Raw genomic sequence first — 21,802 nt, forward strand, 5'->3', positions numbered from 1 at the left:
CCTCTAATGTTATTTCATCAAAAAGAGAGAGACTATTTTGTATTGCAGTATCCGTCGTATATACAGTTGTATCTGTGTTAATAGAACCCAGTTGTAGCTGGGATGTGTTGTCTTTAATCTCCTTTCTAATGAGTTCAATTTTCTTATTAAAGAAATTCATAAAGTCATCTGCCGAGTGGGTGGAGCTATTGGGAGGAGTCCCTTGTTGGGTTAGCGATGCTACTGTACTAAACAAAAATTTAGGGTCGTTTTTGTTGAGGCGGATGAGATTTGAGTAATATTTAGCTTTAGCTAAGGTAAGCATGCGTTTATACGATATTAAACTATCACTCCATGCTTGATGGAAAACCTCAAGCTTAGTCGCGCGCCATTTGCGTTCCAACTTTCTACATGATAATTTATGAGCTCTAGTTTCTTCTGTAAATCATGGGGTGCGCCTTTTAGGGGCCCTTTTTTGTTTTAGCGGTGCTATACTATCAATGGTTTCGCGCAGGGCATTGTCAAAGTTGTTAGTGAGGTTATCAATAGAGCCGACATAATTTGGGAATGGTGCCATTACCGAAGGCAGTAGGTCAGCAAGAGTCATCGTTGTGGCAGCATTAATGTTGCGGCTGCTATAGCAGTTATTATTATTATTAGCTTGTTGACAATGAGTCAGAACTTCGAATCTTATAAGGTAATGATCGGACATTACTTTAGTATACGGGAGTACCATAACTTTGGAGGTGGTGACACCCCTGACCAGCACTAGATCTATCGTATTACCGTTGCGATGCGTAGATTCATTTATTATTTGTGTAAGACCACAGCTATCAATTATAGTCTGGAGCGCCACGCACTGAGGGTCCGATGGAGTATTCATATGGATATTAAAGTCCCCCATTATGATCATATTGTCGGCGTGCGTCACTAGATCAGCAACAAACTCTGAGAATTCATTGATAAAGTCCGAGTAGGGCCCTGGGGGGCGGTAGATAACAGCCAGGTCGAGAGGCCTCATAGTAAGCACCTCAAACGATTTGTATTTATTATTTAGGTTAGGGGTAAGGTTAAAGTTTTCATTGTACATTAGTGCGACCCCCCCACCCCTTTTGAGGGGACAGGCAATATGTGCATTCGTGTAGTTAGGAGGAGATGCCTCATTTAGCGCAAAAAAATCGTCTGGTTTGAGCCAGGTTTCGCTAAGACCAATGACGTTAAGATTGTTGTCTCTAATGACCTCATTAACTAATAACGTTTTGGGAGACAATGATCTTATGTTTAAAAAGCCCATATTATAAGTATTGGGCTGTTTTGATTAGTTTTTGTTGAAATTATCTGTAGTAGCAATATTAATAATGTTGCGTTTATTATACGTAGTGCACTTTAAATAGTTTCGACCATATCTAGGAATTGATATGACGGGAATTGTCAGATTGTTTGCTTGATGCTGCGATAAACTGAACGCATCATAATTTGCCACCTCAGTAGAATGCATATCTACCTCTGACACAGTCACAACAGAAAAAACATTATGTGAGTTGTGTATTATTCTACGAGAATTGCTATGCGTACAGGGATTATCCAGCCTGTCGCTGGCTAGTTCTAGATTAACTGACTCCTCACCCGGACTAGCCGGCTCTATAATTGCCTGTGACCGGGCTTGCTCTAGTGTAGTTTGTCAAGTGTGACTTAAACAGTAGTCTATGTTTTTAGCCAGGATGATGGCGCCTTCCTGGTTCGGGTGAAGGCCGTGTCTCATCAGCAAGCCTGATTTGCCCCAGAAAGAGGGCCAATTATCAATAAACGTTAGTCCCTGTTGTCTACAGAAGCTAGCCAGCCACTTGTTAAGCGAGACTAATCTGCTATATCTCTCATCATTGCCTCTCGCAGGCAGGGGGCCAGAGACAATTACTCGATGCCTGGACATCTTTCTAGCGAGATCACAAGTCCTGGCTATGTTTCTCTTTGTAATCTCTGACTGTCTCATTCTAGTGTCATTGGAGCCAACGTCTACAACTATATTCGCATAACTAGTGGTGCGATTAGCCTGTCGTACGTGTTTACTAGGCCTGTTGCGAGTTAGCTCCCTAAGATTAGCTTCAATGTCAGGTGCTCTGGCCCCGGGAATACACTTAATTGTGGCTGGTTTGCTAAGCTTTATGTTTCGGGTGATGGAGTCCCCTATGACTAAGGTGTGGTGCCCGGTAGACTGGGGTGTAGGACTAGCTAAAGAGCTAAATCTATTATGCGTCTCAACCGGTACACCGTAGCTTGTAGGCCGCTTAGGACTACTACAAGCTGGGCTAGTTAGCTCGTTACAGCTAATGCTTGCAGATGTGTCCGCAACATCTAAAGTTACGAGATTACTCTGCTCTAACTGGCGGACACGGCCCTCTAGCAGAGCCAGCCTCTCCATGAGTAAGGTGCAAGACGCGCAGGAAGTCATACTCACGGTGTTTCCTGTCACCGAGTGAAGTTCCTGCTGTCTTCCGAGAAGTCGTGGTCACGGTGTGCGGGGAACCGCTTCCTTCCGACCGACCGGCGCCGCCTTTCTCCGCGCTAGCTTCGTTAGCTTAGCAGCTAGCAGCTAGCTAGCTGCGGGAGGGGTGGTGAGACAGAGATCGGGTGATTTGCAAGTAAAATAGTACTACTAAATATGTTTAGGAAGTAGTAAATAAATCTGCAGAACAATCAAAAGCACACAGATAGAACGATACTTAACTTTTTCGAAACAGCGAGCAGTCAGCGAGCAGTCACGCACCTAATAAAGAAACCTAATTCAACATATGTCACAGATCAAATACAAATTAGTTTACCTTATGGTACCAATAAAGTAACCAAATTAATGTCGGAGGCAAAATAAAAACTAGTTTACCTTGTACTCCCAAGAAGAAAACCATACTTAATGTCACAGACCAAATACAAACTAGTTTATCTTCTAGTACAAATAAAGTAACCTAACTTAATGTCAGTGGCCAATTAAAAACTAGTTTACCTTCTAGTACAAATAAAGTAACCTAACTTAATGTCAGTGGCCAATTAAAAACTAGTTTACCTTCTGGTAATAATAAAATAACCTAACTTAATGTCAGAGGCTAAATAAAAACTAGTTTACCTTCTGGTGCTAATAAAATAACCTAACTTAATGTCAGAGGCCAAATAAAAACTTGTTTATCTTTTGGTACTAGTAAAGTAACTTAACCTAATGTCAGAGGCAAAATAACTAGTTTACCTTCTGGTATTAATCTAACTTAATGTCAGAGACCGATTTAAAGTAGTTTACTTTCTGGTAGTAAACTAAGTGACCTAACTTATTGTCAGAGGCCAAATAAAAAGAAGTTGCATGCAGCAAACGGTCTCCATGCTGCACATACTAGTCATGTTTTCTTGATGTGTTTGCTGTACTAGCTTCATGTTTGAAAGTGCTCCAGAACTACTGTGTAAGATTCAAATTCTAAAATCAGAAATGTTTCTGTTTTTCTTTTTGGTGGCAGATGGAAATGCAACGCTATGCTATTACTTTTGGTGAGATTTCTTGTTTGTTGCTCCAACAAATGTGACAGTTGCAGGTGAATAACAAACTGTGTTCCTTTAACAGCCGGCCTTAGATTGTTTGCCAGGCACGCGTCTCAATTCAGCAGCTGCCTCATTGACCACTACAGGGAGCTGTTTGACGCCATGTCCAAGCTCTGTGGTCACATTAACAACGAGATGAAAAAGACGAGCTTCTATGCACTGGAATCCTTCCTCAAACATGTAAACATCCTCATCTACATTTCTCAGAAGCACAGCTGTGTTACTAATTACCAGAGGTGTCCAAAAAAAGATTTTCAAATCAATCGTGATTCTTATTTGTAACGATTGTTAATTGATTAAAAAAAATCAAAAATCGATTCAAATGTATTATTATTATTATCATTTTTTTAATCTGTCCTGTCCAGCCACTCAGGCAAATCGTATTGTTGATGAAGATGCCCATATCTGCTGTACAGATTTACTTTAGAAAAAAGAAGTGTGGAATACTTCTCTTGTTTTTTTTGTACTTTACTATACTATGTTTGAGGAGAATTTTATCAAACAAAACCAGTTTTCTTTTAGGTGATATAGACATTTATCACAGCTGTTTATCTTTTTTTATGGAGGAATGTAGTTAATCATGGAACTGGCACCTAATAAAACTAAAAAGTATTCATTTTAAATCAAATAACATTTTGAATCGAGAATCTATCCTGAATCAAATCGTTACACCCAAGAATCAAATCAAAGCGTGCGGTGGCCAAAAATTCACAGCCCTACTAATTACATTTACAGGTGTCAATGCTCGTGGCAGAAAATATCGAGGAGCATAAGAGCAAGTTGAAGTTCTTTATGCAAAAGTTCTGCAGCATCATTAAGACTATGGACTCAACCCACAAAGAACTATCCATCGCTATACGAGGATATGGATTCTTCGCAGCTGTAAGTTGATCAAATCAAGACAAAAGTGACATTTAATTGTATGATCTTTCCTATTATATTGAAGGCATGCAAGAAAGTTTGCTCACAAGATGTGGACTTGATGTATACCGAGCTGATTCAACGCTGTAAACAAATGTACCTCACGGAGTCTGAGGGGGAGGACGAAAGCTTCTACCAACTACCCAGCTTTTTGGACTCAATAGCGAGTGTCCTCATTCACCTGGACAAGGTAATATACTCACCATCACCACTCTTGTTCTTTCTTTCCTATTGTTACACAGTGGAACATGTTTAGACTTTGACAAACTTTATTGATCCACAAGGGAAATTGTTCCACACAGTAGATCAGTTTCAAAGGATGGAAAGGGTAAGGATGGAAAGGATAATGCTGGTTTTAAGTAGACTAAAATGTACCAAAGTAGCAACATAAAATAAAACATATATGTAATATTTACATATTATATATATATACAGTATATAATAAATACTGATATATTATTATAGTATATATTTTTATATAATATATACAATATATAACAAATTCCAACTACCATGTACAATATATGTAACTGCTGAAGCAAAAAAAAAAAAAAAAATGTCCACAACCTGTCCGTAATGTCCACCAACTCATCAAGTTCTACTCCAGCATTTTGACGTCCATGGTTGTGGAATGTACATGGTTGACCGCTCGTGTCAATATAAGCTTTAAATGCTTTGTACTGCTCCATCAATGAACTGCAATCTACACATCCAGAGGGAGTTTTCATCGTGGCAGGGGATTTTAATCAAGCTAACATGAAAACTGTGTTCCCTCATTTCCATCAATATGTGAATTTTGCAACCAGGGGTGGAAGCAAGCTGGACATGGTGTTTAGAAATATTAAACATGCGTATAAAGCTGCACCACGCCCTCACCTTGGCTCTTCAGACCATCTATCTGTGATGCTAATTCCTGCATACAAGCCCCTGCTGATCAGGAAGCAAGCTACAGTGAAGCAGGTGAGGACCTGGCCAGAGGGAGCAATGGAAGCATTACAAGACTGCTTCGAAACCACAGACTAGGACATGTTCAAGGCAGACGCCACCGAAAATCATCACACGTGTGGAGGAGTATGCAGAGTCTGTGTCCGCATACATTCAGAAGTGCATGGAGGATGTCAGTGTGATCAAGAACATCCCCACACGGGCCAACGAGAAACCCTGGATGAACAGTGAGGTACGTGCAATGCCGAAGGCTCGGAACAAGGCTTTTAAGTCTGGCGACATGGTAGCATTAAAAACAGCCAGAGCTAACTTGAACCGTGCCATCAAGGTTGCAAAGCATGCTCACAGTCAGAAAGTACAGGACTTCTTCGACAACCCCACAAACACTAGACGAATGTGGCAGGGCATACAGGTCATCTCGGACTATAAAGCTGCCCCCCGTCCCTGTGACAACAGTATCAGCTTCCTAAATGACCTTAACAAATACTTTGTGAGGTTTGAGGCACTTAACACCACTCCGGCGAGAAAATCCATCCCTCGCCCTGATGAGCAGCCGCTCAACCTGGACATAGCGGATGTCCGGAAAACCCTGAGGAGAGTGAACCCCCGGAAAGCACCGGGACCCGATGACATTCCGGGCAAGGTGCTTAAGGGATGTGCAGACCAGCTGGCTGGGGTTCTCACAGACATGTTCAACATCTCGCTGACCCAGGCTGTGGTACCATCATGTTTTAAGACGGCCACAATCATTCCAGTGCCTAGAAAACCCACAATCTCCTCCCTCAATGATTATCGCCCCGTTGCACTCACCCCCATCATAATGAAGTGCTTCGAGCATCAATATAACTACTGTCTAATTACACAACATTAAAACATGAACCCACTCACTTCCTGTTCAGCTTCAAAATAAAAGAATGGCAGTTTTAACCTGGATTCTATCACATAATAACAACATACGCTTGGAAACGGTGAGGCAGGATTACTACACAAATCAGTCTGTAATTGCCGTATATAAAACAACTGTGTGCAACTTACAGCAAGATGCATACCACACTTTATTGCGGCCACCAATGTGGCTCGACAACTCTTCTTCTTTCTTAGATGGGCTCTAACTTGCAGACAAACACCATTTCCCTCCATAGCCTAACCCCTGAATCACAACTCAGAACCAAACAATAAGCAATATTCCTGCTGCTACAAAATCATATCAAAACAGAAAAAACTTGATAAATATTCGAAGACCATATATCTTCGTCGGGGCCTAGCTCCAATCAGTGAAAACTTTTTGAATCCTGATGGTAATCTGAATCAGCCCCAAAATGTAAACACTTGTTCCTTATCCCATTTTTGACTTTTTCAATAAAAGTTAGATGAAAATCCGGCCATACATTTTTGAGTTCTCTAGAATGGAGGAGGATATAAAAAAGAAGGAAATAAAAAGACTCTTGTTGGTCTTTGTCCCTGTAGGGCCGCTAGCATAGACACATATTAATGTTGAGGCTCGTAAAGTAAACCTTAGATAAAATAATTAACTGAAAAACAAACTCCAACAATTACATAACCTCCTGTTGTATATAACAATAAATATATACATAAATAAAGGAAAAGCATGTTGTAAGATGCCATAGTTTCAAAATGCTTTATCACTTCTTTTCCTTACTGTGTGTTCTTAAGGAAATGTGCAAGCAGTTTTAGATTAAGATACTTCATCTCATTTTAAAGCTAAAGTTTGACTCTGTTGAACTTTTTTTTCTTCTTTGCTTTGACTCAGGTTCCAGAGGTATACACTCCACTACTGGAGCGCCTCCTTGTGGTGCAGATTGACCGCTTCCCTCTGTACAGTGACAGGATGCAGATGACTTGCAGCAGGTTCATCATTAAAGTAATGCTGGCCGTGGCATCTAAAGGACCCATTCTGTGGCCCTTCCTTAGCTCTGTTGGTACGTGGCTGTCAGGTTATTTGGATGTTTCATTACAGCTGCAATGAATAATAAGATTGTGTCCGACAATTAAAAGTATAAAATAATCCTCTCAAATGACAATAGAAATGCTCATTAATAACTTATTAGCACTCAAATTATGTTGATGGTTACAAACTTGTGACTTACCGGTACCTGTATTTTATTGACTATTTATTAGTAATAGGCGATATGGCCTAAAATGTATATCTCAATATATATTGCAGCCTCTTGCAATAACAATTTGTATACCATATATAATTTGGCATATAAAAAATACCCATTTCATTAGGTAAAAGTGCTTCTAATTTGGCTAATGATGTGCAGGAGCGTAGTGATCATTGTATTATTTTTTCAAAACTATTATTCAGACTAAAACACAAGATGGCGATGTAAAATTACAGATTAAATATTGAAACTTTATTCCCTTTTATTACATATAGTACAATATATTGAGCAAAAAAAATACTAAACATAAGAAAAAACTACTATGGGTCTGATTTAAATGCTTTGGGTTTTGTCCTTAAAGTGTAAACAGTAACAAAAACGACAAAAAACTATTTTGTGACAGCAAAAAATATCATTGTAATCTACTAATCACTGTAATATCGACCATATACTGATACTCTATTTGTATCGATCCGCCCACCCCTGTTTGCATTCAAGAGCTCTAGAAGGCGGTTAGCATATCCTACTACGGTGTGTAATGTAGCATTTTTTGCTATTCCATGTCCTCCAGTAATAATGTTACTTGTAAGAAACTTAATTTAATTGCCGCCATTGAGGTGAAGGTTAGTGACTTAGAGGCAGCTTTGCACTGTAGAGGGACGTTAGCAGCTAACGAGGACACTACATTGCGTTGAGGACACGGTCGTTTGCTTGTCGATGTCAATTTAGCGGGCTACAGCTAGAATGTTACATCTACATGCATTGTCACAATTTAAAGACAGTATTAAAAATTATATCGTTGGCTAAATTTATATAATTTATATGGTCTATCCCGCAACCCGATTACTTATGTTATGTAATTGTTTTCATCACATTTTAGATAGTTATTATGATATTGAATTGGACAAGCGGTAGAAAATGGATGCATGAATGCATGTTTTTTTTTTTATATGTTTGTGATCATCAATAAAACATTTGATCCAGTGCAGTGCAGCTAATTTATGAATGATGCTTCCTTTACAGTAAAATATGAATTATTTTTCTTTACAGTGCACCAAGGACTGATCCGAGTTTGTTCTAAACCCATCATGATGGCTGAGGTCTGTTACATGTGCTTTGCTTACCTAACATAATCTTTATACTGTATGTGCACATATTACTGTAGAATTTGCATAATTGTGATTTTATTTTTTCAGGGCAAAGATGTTGAAAATAGTCCTGCTGAGTCATCGGAGGTTGGTGTTGGAAAGTGGAAGGTTCCGTCCAGCAAGAACTATATTGCCCTCTACAAAAGCCTGCTCGACTGCGATCAGTTGAAGGTAAAGTTTCAATATTTTTTTTCAAAGCTTTGGATTGTGTTGGGAAAATGTGTACTTAATGATTATAGCTACATACTGCATAATACAAAAGCATCACTCAATACAAAAATAGAAAACTTGAAAAGTTACAAAATAAGGCGTTTGTGTGTGCGCATGCGTGTAACAGATACATTCTGCAGCATGTTTTTGTGTTCCTTCCAGCTCACATACAGTATCTGTCTGCTTCCACAGGATTCAGGATTTTTGAATGGAGCTTTTGAAAGCCAAAATGCTGCTGTGGTGTCCTTAAGTCGCATTCTTTATGACGAGTTTGTCAAGGTGCTTCTTCGCATCGTTGATAAATTGGACTTGACTGTGCAGAAAGTCACACCAGGAGAGGAAGTGAGTTTAAAAGCATCACGTTCATACAGCTTTACATGTCTAGTTCAGTACTTCTGTCACTTACGTGTTCAGCCTGTTTAGCGGAACCCGTTCAATTTGACGTCTCTGAACTGTCATAAGCGGTTGACGTCATAAACGGTTGGAACATAAGCAGTTGTTGATATATCCAAAACCATAACCAGTCATTACTTGCATTTACTTGCGAATTTCATCAGACATCAGATGAATCTTTGCTAGTAAATAAGTTTTCATCCTATTCCCTTTTTTCTGCATATTTTATTGATATTCTTGCGTTTCCATATACGTTTATACTGTTTTCTTTTGTTCTAATTTCAAATGTCTAATGTACAATGACAATAAAGATTTCTTACATGCGCAAATATTTCTCACGGTGGCTAACAATCTAAAAAAAATTATATTTTGTCAATTCTAGTAGAATCCAGGTAAATAATGTCACACTTTTATTTTGAAGCATACTTTTCAGTGAACAGGAAGTGAGTTTGTGCATGTTTTAATATTGTGTAATGGACAGTAGTTATATTGTTGCTTAGTGATAATGGTGAAATCAACAAGTCTACAACACTATTTTTCAATAGAAAAATTCATGCTATTGAATTCTGAGAAAAAGAATCCTTTCCTCAGTTGGAGCAGCACAACTCGGCTTTGAATAGAATACAATAGAATGGACTTTATTGTCATTATATTTGCATATAACGAGATTAAGGACTCCAACTTAAGGTGCGGTAGTGGAAACAAATATGGAATAAAAATAAATCACACAAGAAGTAATTAAGATAAAAAATAATAATTGAAATAAACAGACTACTATCCAATGAAAACAATAAGCAATCCTGTACAATATACAAAACAATATACAAAATACTGTACAATATACAGAACAAAACAAGAGTGTACAGTGTACAGTAACAGTGTAACAGTGTCAGTGTCGGACGTATTGCACTCGAAGGGTATTATTGCACAGTAGGGTATTAGGGTAGGATATTGTATAGGGGTGAATTATTTATTACAAGTTTGAGTTCAAGATGGTGACAGCTCTGGGAAAGAAGCTGTCTTTGAGCCTGTTTGTTCTGGCTGTGATGCACCTGTAGCGTCTGCCCGATGGTAGCAGGTCAAACAGGTGGAAGCCAGGGTGTGTGCTGTCCTTGGTATTTTGCTCTGTTGATGCAACGGGAGTTGTGTAAATCCTTCAGGGAGGGAAGGGGGCAGCCGATGATTTTTTGTGCAGAGTTTATGACCCTCTGAATCGCCTTTGATAGGCAATACTTCATAAACATTGTGTAACAATGGTGACGTGGTGGGAGTGTGGCTTGTGACAGGCACCCTGGATAAAAAAAAGAAAAAAAAGTACCAATGATTATCACACACACACTAGGTGTGGCGAAATTATTCTCTGTATTTGACCCATCACCCTTGATCACCCCCTGGGAGGTGAGGGGAGCAGTGGGCAGCAGTGGGCAGCAGCGGTGGCAGCGCCCGGGAATCATTTTTGGTGATTTAACTCCCAATTCCAACCCTTGATGCTGAGTGCCAAGCAGGGAGGTAATCGGTCCCATTTTTACAGTCTTTGGTATGACTCGGCCAGGGTTTGAACTCACAACCTACCGATCTCAGGGCGGACACTCTAACCACTAGGCCGCTGAGTAGGATAGTAGCGCATCACATGATTGAATAAAATTGACAGTGTGAGAGAGATGGATGCACTTGAAGACAACATTGGAGAATGAATCCCTTCTGAAAAAAACAGAAGATTCATTATTTAAAGAACAGCAAACGCCCAGAGTCAAACACCCAACTTTTTCCACTATTGTTAAAATGCATTTGTCTTTCAAATATAATGTAGACACAATCGGTCGACCATGTATGTCGACGTCGACTTAAGTGGGCACGTTTTATTAATAAGAAGAACACTATGAACTAGGACTTGATGAGTTGGTCCACATCACGCGTTACTGATAATTGGAGTCGTCTTAATTGTATCTCCGAGAGAAGAATGCTAATGCCACAGTCAGCATTTTTGTTTGCAGTGACACATACTTCTTTATCCTATCAGGCTGCAGATGATGTAACGCATGTTGTGCCGTCATCAGACCCTACTACTCACCTTTTGCCTAACAAGATGAAGGACTTCACTGCGTTTATAAATTTGGTTGACTTCTGCAGGTAATGGAGAGGTCACACACACACACACACACACACACACACACACACACACACACACACACATTGCATTTTTCACAATTTTCTTCGCAATTAACAACTTTGTAAAGTTCTTAAAGTAGAGGTTTTTAACTGGTGGTCCGTGGAGGTACTGCAAGGGCGGTTGCAAAATAGTTAGTTATTTTTCTACAAATTTAAATATTTTTAAATACACAACGACATTGATCCAACACACTGTAGTGTTGTTTATGAATGGCATTGGCATTGACACCCTACTAACTGTACCATACACTTCTAAAATAAAAACATAAATTGCAATTGTTGATATAGGACACAATCTGACGGAGCAAATTGAAGCTATGTCACTTTTTCCTCTCCAGTGAAGTGTTGCTTTCCAAGCATGTGGAATATTTCCAGACGTGGATGTATCCCTTCAGCCACCAACTCATCCTGCACTCCATTCGAAATCCTCTCGTCAGCGGTTTTTACAAGTTGCTCTCTGTCACCATGAAAATTGCTAAGAAAATCAAGTATTATCAGGTCATCTTTTTACACTTTAAATACATTTTGTTGAAAAACATACAAATATTAAGCAACTTTTTTCACAGGGAGTTGGTTTGAGCAGCTCTACTTCCCCTCAATGTGATGCCGTGAAAAGTGCTTGCTTTGCTCTATTGTCAAAGTTTGGAAAAGAGGTAGAGCCTCCACGTTATTACCTGCCGACGTGCGTTGTCAGAATAGTAGGTTGTAGGTGAACTGTGTTGTTTGAACAGGTCTGTGTGAGAATGAAGCAGTACAAAGATGAGCTGTTGGCATCCTGCTTGACATTTGTCCTCTCGCTGCACCACAACATTGTTGCTGTGGACATCAAGGCTTATTGTCCTGCTCTGGAGGTACGTTCCTCTTCTCTGTTTGTGACATTTAGGACAACTTAAAGTAGGCTGTGCCAAGTGCGGCCAGGCAGACATTTTGGCTAGGACACATTACCCCGTAAAACTTATTGGCCCTCAGCATACTTTGAAATACATTTTTTAATAAATGAATTAATATTGATTTATAGCGCTAATTTGCTTTGTCACAAATACCACAAAGAACACCAGTAGTGGATTTTGACAATATTGACTCAACTCAAAATGTGAATATCGTGCAAAGGTTCATTTATGTCAGCAATTAAACTTGAAATTTTAAACTTACAAGTCATAAATTCATTACATGCCAAGTGAGATATGTCAAGCCTTTAATTTGATGATCTTGGCTTACAGTTTTTGAAAACTCCAACTTTTCTGAGATTTTCAATTTGAGGTTGTTATAAGCCATAATCATCAAAAATATATCAAAAGAAGGCTTGAAATATCATCAGTTGCATGTTACAAGCCTGATATGTCTTATATTAGTTTCACCTTGTAAATCTAATTGCTGGAATTAACAAACCTTTGCACGATATTCAAATTTTTTTAGTGTTACCTGTATGAGACAATGGAGTCATTCGCCGCCATCTGTTGGTTTGCATGTACCGGTACTTTTCTCTAGAACTGACATAAAGACTGATCTTTTCAGACTTTTTTTTCTGCTCTTACTTGGGGTGTAACCATGTGACGATATAATTCCTGATACCGGTAACGCTGCAGCTATTATGATCACTATTATGTCAATGTGTTCTGGATAAGTAAACATTTTTTATTTGGCTGCACAATGCAGATGCATGCATTAGTTTTTAATTGCTGAACTTGTTTCCACAAGTAAAACTGAAATACAAAAGTTAAAGTAAATAACATTTGATCTGTTTTTTGTTTTATCTCTGGGTTGCTGTAGTGACGTCTTCTGCTTGGGGAAGCATTCCTTTGTGTCCTAGGTGCTTTTCTGCCATGTTACTGCGTCTATGATTGACAGCTTAGCCTGCTTGGACATACACACAGAGTGTTTACTGAAGGAGAGCGGCTGCGCTTCTCCCGGCCACTTGCGCTGTGTTTGCTAGCTCTATAGCTCTCCGGTTCTAGTGTGCGCAAAGCACGTAACGTGCGGTTCAATCCTTCGCTCACGGCCAGATTGATATTCGTCTGACTGTTTAGGAAAAACAATCAGCTTTTCTCTACACAAAAACTATCGGTATATTTTAATTTTGCATGATCTCATGCCACATGATTTCGTCACACTCCTAGTCTTCACATTATATTTATCTACATTTGATTGTTTTGTATAATTTTACTGCACAAAATATAGTGCCCATCACATCACTCTATTTTTCTGGTCAAAATGTTCAGACACCCATGGCTTAATTCAACATAAGAATGCATGCAAATTCACATTAGTTGGTTTGTTTGACTTGCAGTATCTCAAATGTAATATTTTTGTCAGTACACTTAAAAGAGTACATTGTGCACAACACGTACTTAGTCCCCAAGGGTGCACATTTGGACAGTGTTGTGCTGTACCAAGTTCATTATTGACGTTCACTTTCCAGGAAAAGATGATCGCATAGTTCTTTTATCCTTTTTCATTGTAAATTGCAACCACTCTAGTTAGTCAAGACGGCAATGATTGAATGTGGTTAAGGTCCATCACTTGGGTGCAACATCTGGGTACTAACCGTGCACTTATTTTACTTTACTTATGCACTCATTGTGTCAGTGGGCCGATTGAGATGCAGCCCCTGACTTTTATGGCTTTCTACAGCTAACAACATGATGTGTACATGCACTGACTAATGTATATATTATACATTTTTAGATAACTGATTTAGCTTAACTAATAGAATATAAGAATTATCAGATGTAAGAGCCAACAGAATGGATACAGTGTACTGTATATGTTATATGCTCTCCTTTGTTGTGTAGGCCGCGCTTAAATTGGGTCTTAGCCACGTACCTTTGGCTAATGCAGCCCTGGATGCTCTGGAAGACTGGTCCAGCCACATCCCTTTGGACACCATGCAGCCTTGTTACAAGCTCATCCTGCCTCTTCTGGATGGATATCTCAAAAGCCACTCCAGTGACAGTAAACCTGATTTTAAAAAATAAATAAAATTGTCCGTCTGGTCATGGAGATACATTAACCTTGTTTTTTTTTACTTTAGACAAAGAGGAAAGTGTCTGGGAGGTCATGTCCGCTACTTCCTCAAAGAGCAAGATAGGATACAGCCGAGTAATGACAAGGCTTCTGAAAAAGTCCAATCAGTTCGTCATGGTAATGAATATGTCTCTAATTTAACAATCATTCTGACAGTACAAAACTTCACCAGCAGGACCTTCTATTCTGCATGAATGCTTACATATTTCCAAACTTTATTGCTCATAGCAATAACTTTTAATCCTTCCTTGTGCAGCCAGGCAGTAGTTAGTTCACCACACGTTAACAACACAAACACAGCTTATCACTTTGTATTCCTTATTGTGAAACATGCTTCCTAGCACTGTACTTTATACTTTGCATTTCATTTTCTGCTGTAAAATTGTTATTCTCTCCCAGCTAGCTTTTTATTATTCTTTTACTGTTGAGAATTTCCTATAAAATACAATGTAATAGACAGACTCATTCCCATTCTTTCTGAAGACTACTGCTTTGTGTTGAACTCACACATATTCACATTATGTTACCTTAAACAAATACAGGAAGTCATCAGTCTACTAAGAAGTTATGTTTCTATGTCTGCGTTGTAAGTTGAATTTTATATTATATCTAAATGAAAGCCAAGTCAGACACACTTTACACAGAACACAAAGTACACATAAAATACAGCAATACAAAGAATAAATACAAGAATGAAATGAAACATTAATTATTACTTTTAGTCCTGTGCTTGTCTTGCACACTGGAAGAAATTGCAAGGGAGGGAGAGACCACTAATTTTCTTAGTTATCACTATTCATTTCATAGCAGCAGATCCTTTCACATGTTCAAACATGCCATCTTTATACTTTGTGATGTTCAGCATGCAACCGATGTTGAGTTCTACGCTTTCTCAACATTTTGCCATGTTTAACTTTACTTCATTTTCCTTTTCTTTGACACACTGCCATCAGAAGAGTCTGCCTCATGCTTGTAGATATTATGAAGGGGAAGAAAGTTGTCCTTCTTGTATTCCTCCGCTATGTATTTGTTTGCAGTGCACACCTAACTAGTTCCGTGTTTATTTCTGTACAGTATTAATCCGTCATCATTTATGAAGGTGCGTCGTGACACGATATGTCATAACACAAGGACCATTTGTATATGTAACTATCCATAGTTGCCATGCTATATTATTAAATATTATTCGATTGTATTTTGAGTGCAGTGCAGTAAAATAGCTACATTGATGTGTGTGTACAGGAAGATGCTCCTGTTGCCATGGTGAGGCTCAGGGTGGTCAAGTTGCTGGGTCACCTGGGAGGGAAGCTCAACAGAAACCTTCTAGCAGGTGTTGTTGATCCATCATCATTCTATATTTGAACTTTGCAGAGATAGGCTCCAGCGCCCCACGCAACCCCGTAGAGAATAAGCTGTAGAAAATGGATGGATGGATGGATGTTTTGATCGTGCTTCAATTATTGTGGCTCTTTTTCAAATGTATCAAAAGCCTCTGTTGTGTCACTCAGGGGTCTCGTCGGAGGAGATGATGAAGAAGTTTGTTGCCTGGGATACAGAGAAAAGGCTCAGCTTTGCTGTGCCGTTCACCGACATGAAGCCTGTCATCTATCTTGACCCCTTTCTGCCTCGGATCAGTGAACTGGCTCTAACCACAAGTGACAGACCTACCAAAGTATGTCATATACCGTCAAATATTCTACAGTAATGGTTCTCAATTTTTTTTCACCAAGAATAACCTACAAAAAACTTGGTTTTCCAAGTACCATCATAATGACCAACATTAAAATGAGATCAAATACAGTACTATGGTATGCCTAAGTATTAATTAAAAACATGGCAGAGGTTTTATTTAACAATTTAAATATTTTTGGCCACTATAACATTACACACAATTGGAACAGTAACACTGTTTGAACATACAGGCATGTTAAATGTCCGCAAGAATGCTGAAACCCGCGTTTTTAAACATTAGTTTTCGCGTCAAAATATCAATTCCGTGTCTTTGTACACAATTTGGTGAATGCTCGCTTCAGCTGCAAGTACTCGCTGTTCCTCTTGTCTAAATGCCGCACTGAAATGCAGGAGAGGGAGATGATCAGGGGCACTGAAACAAGCTCGCTAGTTAGCATAGTTAGCATCCTAGCTAGCTAACTTGGTGTCGCCCGCGTTCACTCTTCGAGCACAACGTTGATGGCTTTCTACTTTTCTGCTAATCATATTTGAATGATTACAATCCGAAAACTGTTAGTTCCGAACCAGTTGTAGTTCTACAGTAGTTAATAATAGCCAGTGAGAAGGTATATTTTTGACATAACGACTGTAAACAGAGGTCACAACCCTGGAAGTATATTACCCGAGGGAGCGTGGCTATAGGATAGAGTTGCCAAATGGGAAACATTTTCTAAGTTCTTTGCATGCATGTTATAGAGTTTTACATTTTCAATAATAATAATAATGTTAGTAAATGATCTACTAAAAAAAATCTAAAAATTCTGTGTTACATTACATGGGACATGTAAGTGTCAAAAAGACAACCAAAAGAGGTTGGTAGTTGAGAATTAATCTTAAAGTAAATTAAAGTGTACAAATGCACCCATTTGCAGGAAAAAGTAGTCTTGATTTCCAAAATGTTCTTTTCTTTTGCAACACCTAAAAATGTTCCTCTGTTTTTGTGTCAGTTTTCCACTTTTTTTCCCTCAGAGGGTGCTCACATGCCTGCATATAGGAACATTTAACACTGTACTTTAATCAAGTGATTCTTTGCCATACCACGAGATGGTGCGCATACCACAGTTTGAGAATCACTGTTCTACAGTACCTTTATGAAATGGATCACATATGTCTCTTAGTTCATAGGTACAGTATTTGGCATATTTTATGCTCTGATGCAGGTAGCAGCTTGTGAGCTGCTCCACAGCTTGGTGCTCTACATAGTTGGGAAGAGCGCTCAGATGGTGGAAGGACAGAATCGTCTTCCGCCTATGTACAATCTGCACAAGAGACTGTTTCCTGTACTGCTGCGTCTGGCCTGTGATGTTGATCAGGTACGTGTGAATACATGCAGTAAAGGGAGACAATAAAAGGTGATCCTGATGGGTTACTAAGAAACATGGGCATTTTGTAGAGACAATTATTCTCTAGGATGGAAGCATTATCTCCCAATTGGCACACTTCAGTACACTCATTTTGAGTACATAAGTGGCAAAATGCAGTACGCCTGGCAGTACCTGTGGGTTTTATTTGGCAAGCCCAAAATGATGAGTGTGCAGATTTATCATGAGTCATTTTTAACAAAGAAAAAGTCACTAAGATGATTGGAAAACTCTCCATATCGTTGAACAGGATGAAAAAAAAATGCTCCGTTGGTAGTTTACATTTCAAGATAACTGATTAGGCTCCAGCGACCCCGAAAGGGACAAGCGGTAGAAAAATGGATGGATGATTTGCTCATTTTGCTGTCAATCCAAAATGATTCAAGACAGATCATCCAATCATCATGTAGAAGCTCAGCATCCAGTCAGCCCACTGCACCATAGACTCTCGGAGAAGCTCAGCTTCCCTAGAAGTGATATTTTTTTGCCCCTTTATCCAGTTACGGTCTTACTTTCTTGCTGTGAACTTCCATGCGCTGAAGTTAAAACTTCAATAGAAATTTACAGGCACCGTGGTACTGCTGAAAAAAGAGAGATCGGATCAGAGAGCAAACTCAATCAACAGCAGATTCATGCTCAACATACTCGCCAAATTAAGTGCAATCTAGCGCACTTAAATGCAGTTTTAATTTTTAGCAATACATATTTAACCAATTATTTCATTACGTTTAAAGAAGTTAATCTACCCTTGTAGTCCATAAGCAATAGCCATTATCGTATACCGGTACTTAGCAGAAATGACAATTACAGTTTTTATTCACTTCTTGTTCTCTTCTTTTTTTTCAATCGAGAATTCTCTCTTGAGTTAGTTCCTCCTTTCCAATATGTAGCCAAGATGGCAATGATTGAGGCCTGTTACCCCGGATTTCCAATTGATGCCTAATGACGCAGCCATGGCGACATACTCTTTCTCTTTCCATTCAAGTCTTTGTGTCGGTTTCCCCCACGTGCACCGCATTCCATTGCTAAATATACACAGTGCTTCTATTTTTGCCGGTCGCCACAACACGGCAGTTCAATTTAGCTAAAATCTACTTGTGTTGGACAGTAACTCATGCACAAACACAAAATAAATTATCCGGTTTACTTTCAAAATAAAATACTCAGTTTTCAAGGTTGATCGTATTTTACACTTTGAAAGGTCCTCAATTTGACAAACGTTTTCAGACATAATTTCACCTCATTGACACAAGTGGGTGAAGACATGCTGATTCCGGAGGTCCAAAATTAAAGAATCATATACAGCCATATCCCATGCAGCTATATGGGGATATGGGTTTTATGTGTGAAATACCAGCTGATACGGGGGCCGGGTAAAGAGATTGTGTGTGAGTGTACAACGCTCGCCAAATATTATGTTACTATTGTGTGGTTGCTTGCTACAAAAAAAAGTGTTCGTTCTTCAATGCAAAATTGTCGTCTTTTCCACGAGGCAAGTTAAGTCAGTACTGTCACAGTGGCCCGCCTGTCGGTATTGATGGACGGTTGAGCTTGAGACGTTCCGCGGTGTTGCCGTTTCGCAGCCGTTAGTATCTCGAATGGCAGGACCAAGTTTATTTGCTTATGGTCCTCTGGAAGGACAGAATAAACTGTTTGTGGTTTGCTCTAGTACAACTCCCCTAATCACGTGATTACGAGCAGATTCGCAAGATTTCGTGACAGTCCTCCTCGCTAATTCAATGCACGGTGGAGCCGCAACAGAACGGCAGTGGGGATTGCTGGATGGCTGCGCCGTTTTGCTTCCGTTATGCATCCAGTGGATTTTGTCCGGAGTACTGCATTTTAATGTACTCTTCAGCATAAACGCAGGTGTACTTAAAATACTGAATATAAAGTAGAAGAATTGTTTTTTTTATTAAAAAAAAGATGTATATCCATCCATCCATCCATCCATTTTCTACCGTTTGTACCTTTCGGGGTCACGGGGGTGGTTGGAGCCTATCCCAGCTGCATTCAGGCGGAAGAGGGGGTACACCCTGGACAAGTCACCACCTCATAGCAGGGCCAACACATACAGACAAATATGCAAATTAAAAATAGAAAATTCATTTTTAATTATTGTAAGTTTGAAAAGTATTGGAGAAAATCAGGTAGACCTTTTTTCAGGCGTTTGAAATGTTGCTTGTGGAGTGGTTGCAATTCAGTGAAAAAGGAGATAAAAAGTGGATGAATCATTATAACTAACAGCTAAGTCAGTCACAATCTACACCAAACACATAAAGTACATCTAAAATACACTAATAAAGTGTAAAAAAAAAACAAGAATGAAATGAACAAAAACAACAAAATTACTTTTATTGCTATGCTTGTCTTGCACACTGGTAGAAGTTGCAAGAGAGGGAAAGACAGGAAGTGTCAATAATGAGACTCAACTCTTAGTTAATCACTGTTCATTTGACAGGAGCAAATCTTTCACATGTTCAAACATATCATATTTATCCTTAATAATGTTTGAGATTTTTGTTCAAGCATGCAACCACTGTTGATTTCTACATTTTAATTATTCGCCATGTCTAATTTCACTTTAAGTTCCTTTTCATTTGACGAACTGCTGTCAGAAGGGGCTTCCTGAGACATGTCTGAGACATCACGAAGAGAAAAGTTCACTATAAAAACAAAAGTCACGGTCTTCCTAAGTATAGTGATGTGACTGCATATTCTCCTATCGTGAGCAAGTAACTACTTGTCTTTCTCTTTTTGTTTAGTATTAATAATTTATGGGAGTCTTGGTAACCACTTCTTAGTGTGAAGACACTCAAAATGCCAATTGTAAGTATAGAAGTGCGCCAATTGAGGCACATGCTTAATCTGAGCGTCATTAGTACCTGGAAGGTAATTGTGAGATGATTATGATGAGACAGACTAAAATATGTTTTTCCCAGGTAACCAGACAGCTCTTTGAGCCGCTAGTAATGCAACTGATCCACTGGTTTACAAACGGGAAGAAGTTTGAAAGCCAAGATACAGTCGCTATTCTTGAAGCCATTCTGGTAAGATGTTGCAATTCGCAAAGGCATTAAATATACACGTGTTGATAAATTTACAGACCTCTACAGATTGTCTGGTGTTTTTTGGTGTTTTTCTTCTTAGGACGGTGTTGTTGACCCAAAAGACAGCACTCTCAGAGACTTTTGTGGCCGCTGCATTGAAGAGTTTGTAAAATGGTCGATAAAACAAAGCAGCCCCAAGCAGCAGGAGAAGAGCCCTACGAACATGAAGTCGCTTTTCAAGCGCATCTACAGCTTGGCTCTCCACCCCAATGGCTTCAAAAGGCTGGGTGCAGCCTTAGCCTTCAATAGCATCTACAGGCAATTCAGGTGTGCTCCTGGTCTCAGTACGCTCACTAAATCATCTCAATCAGTCAGACTAAAGTGGTGTTTTTTTTTTTAGAGAGGAAAGTTTCTTGGTGGAGCAGTTTGTCTTTGAAGTGCTTGTCATATTTGTGGAAAGTCTCGCTCTTGCCCACTCAGATGAACGATCAATGGGTAAATCTTTAACTTTATGAACCGTCTATTCTATTCTCATTTTTACTGTGCACTACCCTGTGACTTTTATGGCCAAACGTACAGTATTTTAATAGACGTGAACCACGTTATCTCTGTAACACCAACCGTAGCAGTCACAGCTCATAAGTTTACATACAATGTGCATCAATCTCATATGAATTGAAATGATGTATTCTAATGTACAAAGTCCTACATACACCTTGCATGTTACGACACAAATGCTTTGGTTTACATAAGTTCCAGTCTGGATGTGAATCAAACTTTAACATTTTACATTTATTATAGTAGTAAGTGTGGCCTTGAGAGGTAACGTGTGACTTACTATATGCATGTCACTGCTACTATGATCACATATACCCATCCATCCATCCATCCATTTTCTACCGCTTATTCCCTTCGGGGTCGCGGGGGGCGCTGGAGCCTATCTCAGCTACAATCGGGCGGAAGGCGGGGTACACCCTGGACAAGTCGCCACCTCATCGCAGGGCCAACACAGATAGACAGACAACACACTCACATTCACACACTAGGGCCAATTTTTGTATATTAATTTAATATAAACTTATACAGTCATTCCTCGTTTACCATGGCTAATTGTTTCCAGGCCTGACGGGGAATTTTCGCAAAGGAGAATCATTGTTAATAAATGT

The 21,802-nt window shown here is 39.2% G+C and overlaps 1 protein-coding gene across 5 annotated transcripts in view; it reads left to right on the forward strand.

Annotated features, from left to right (window-relative positions):
* prkdc (protein kinase, DNA-activated, catalytic subunit) overlaps positions 1 to 21,802 on the forward strand; it is a 149,977-nt gene that overhangs the window by 25,503 nt on the left and 102,672 nt on the right. For 4 of the 5 annotated variants that reach the window (XM_061965688.2, XM_061965689.2, XM_061965690.2 and 1 more), the window contains 20 exons: positions 3,477 to 3,507; positions 3,581 to 3,738; positions 4,294 to 4,440; positions 4,505 to 4,669; positions 7,196 to 7,364; positions 8,601 to 8,650; positions 8,747 to 8,869; positions 9,101 to 9,250; positions 11,322 to 11,431; positions 11,809 to 11,968; positions 12,037 to 12,123; positions 12,202 to 12,321; positions 14,263 to 14,422; positions 14,502 to 14,611; positions 15,737 to 15,824; positions 16,003 to 16,166; positions 17,386 to 17,538; positions 20,529 to 20,636; positions 20,737 to 20,963; positions 21,037 to 21,131. In XM_061965688.2, coding sequence (XP_061821672.2) covers positions 3,477 to 3,507; positions 3,581 to 3,738; positions 4,294 to 4,440; positions 4,505 to 4,669; positions 7,196 to 7,364; positions 8,601 to 8,650; positions 8,747 to 8,869; positions 9,101 to 9,250; positions 11,322 to 11,431; positions 11,809 to 11,968; positions 12,037 to 12,123; positions 12,202 to 12,321; positions 14,263 to 14,422; positions 14,502 to 14,611; positions 15,737 to 15,824; positions 16,003 to 16,166; positions 17,386 to 17,538; positions 20,529 to 20,636; positions 20,737 to 20,963; positions 21,037 to 21,131 — 2,575 coding nt within the window. Of the gene's footprint in view, positions 1 to 3,476; positions 3,508 to 3,580; positions 3,739 to 4,293; positions 4,441 to 4,504; positions 4,670 to 5,194; positions 5,657 to 7,195; positions 7,365 to 8,600; positions 8,651 to 8,746; positions 8,870 to 9,100; positions 9,251 to 11,321; positions 11,432 to 11,808; positions 11,969 to 12,036; positions 12,124 to 12,201; positions 12,322 to 14,262; positions 14,423 to 14,501; positions 14,612 to 15,736; positions 15,825 to 16,002; positions 16,167 to 17,385; positions 17,539 to 20,528; positions 20,637 to 20,736; positions 20,964 to 21,036; positions 21,132 to 21,802 lie in introns of those variants that run through there. The other variant, XM_061965692.2, reaches the window with a different exon arrangement.

The sequence above is a fragment of the Nerophis lumbriciformis genome, linkage group LG07, assembly GCF_033978685.3.
Source record: "Nerophis lumbriciformis linkage group LG07, RoL_Nlum_v2.1, whole genome shotgun sequence".
Taxonomy (NCBI): domain Eukaryota; kingdom Metazoa; phylum Chordata; class Actinopteri; order Syngnathiformes; family Syngnathidae; genus Nerophis; species Nerophis lumbriciformis.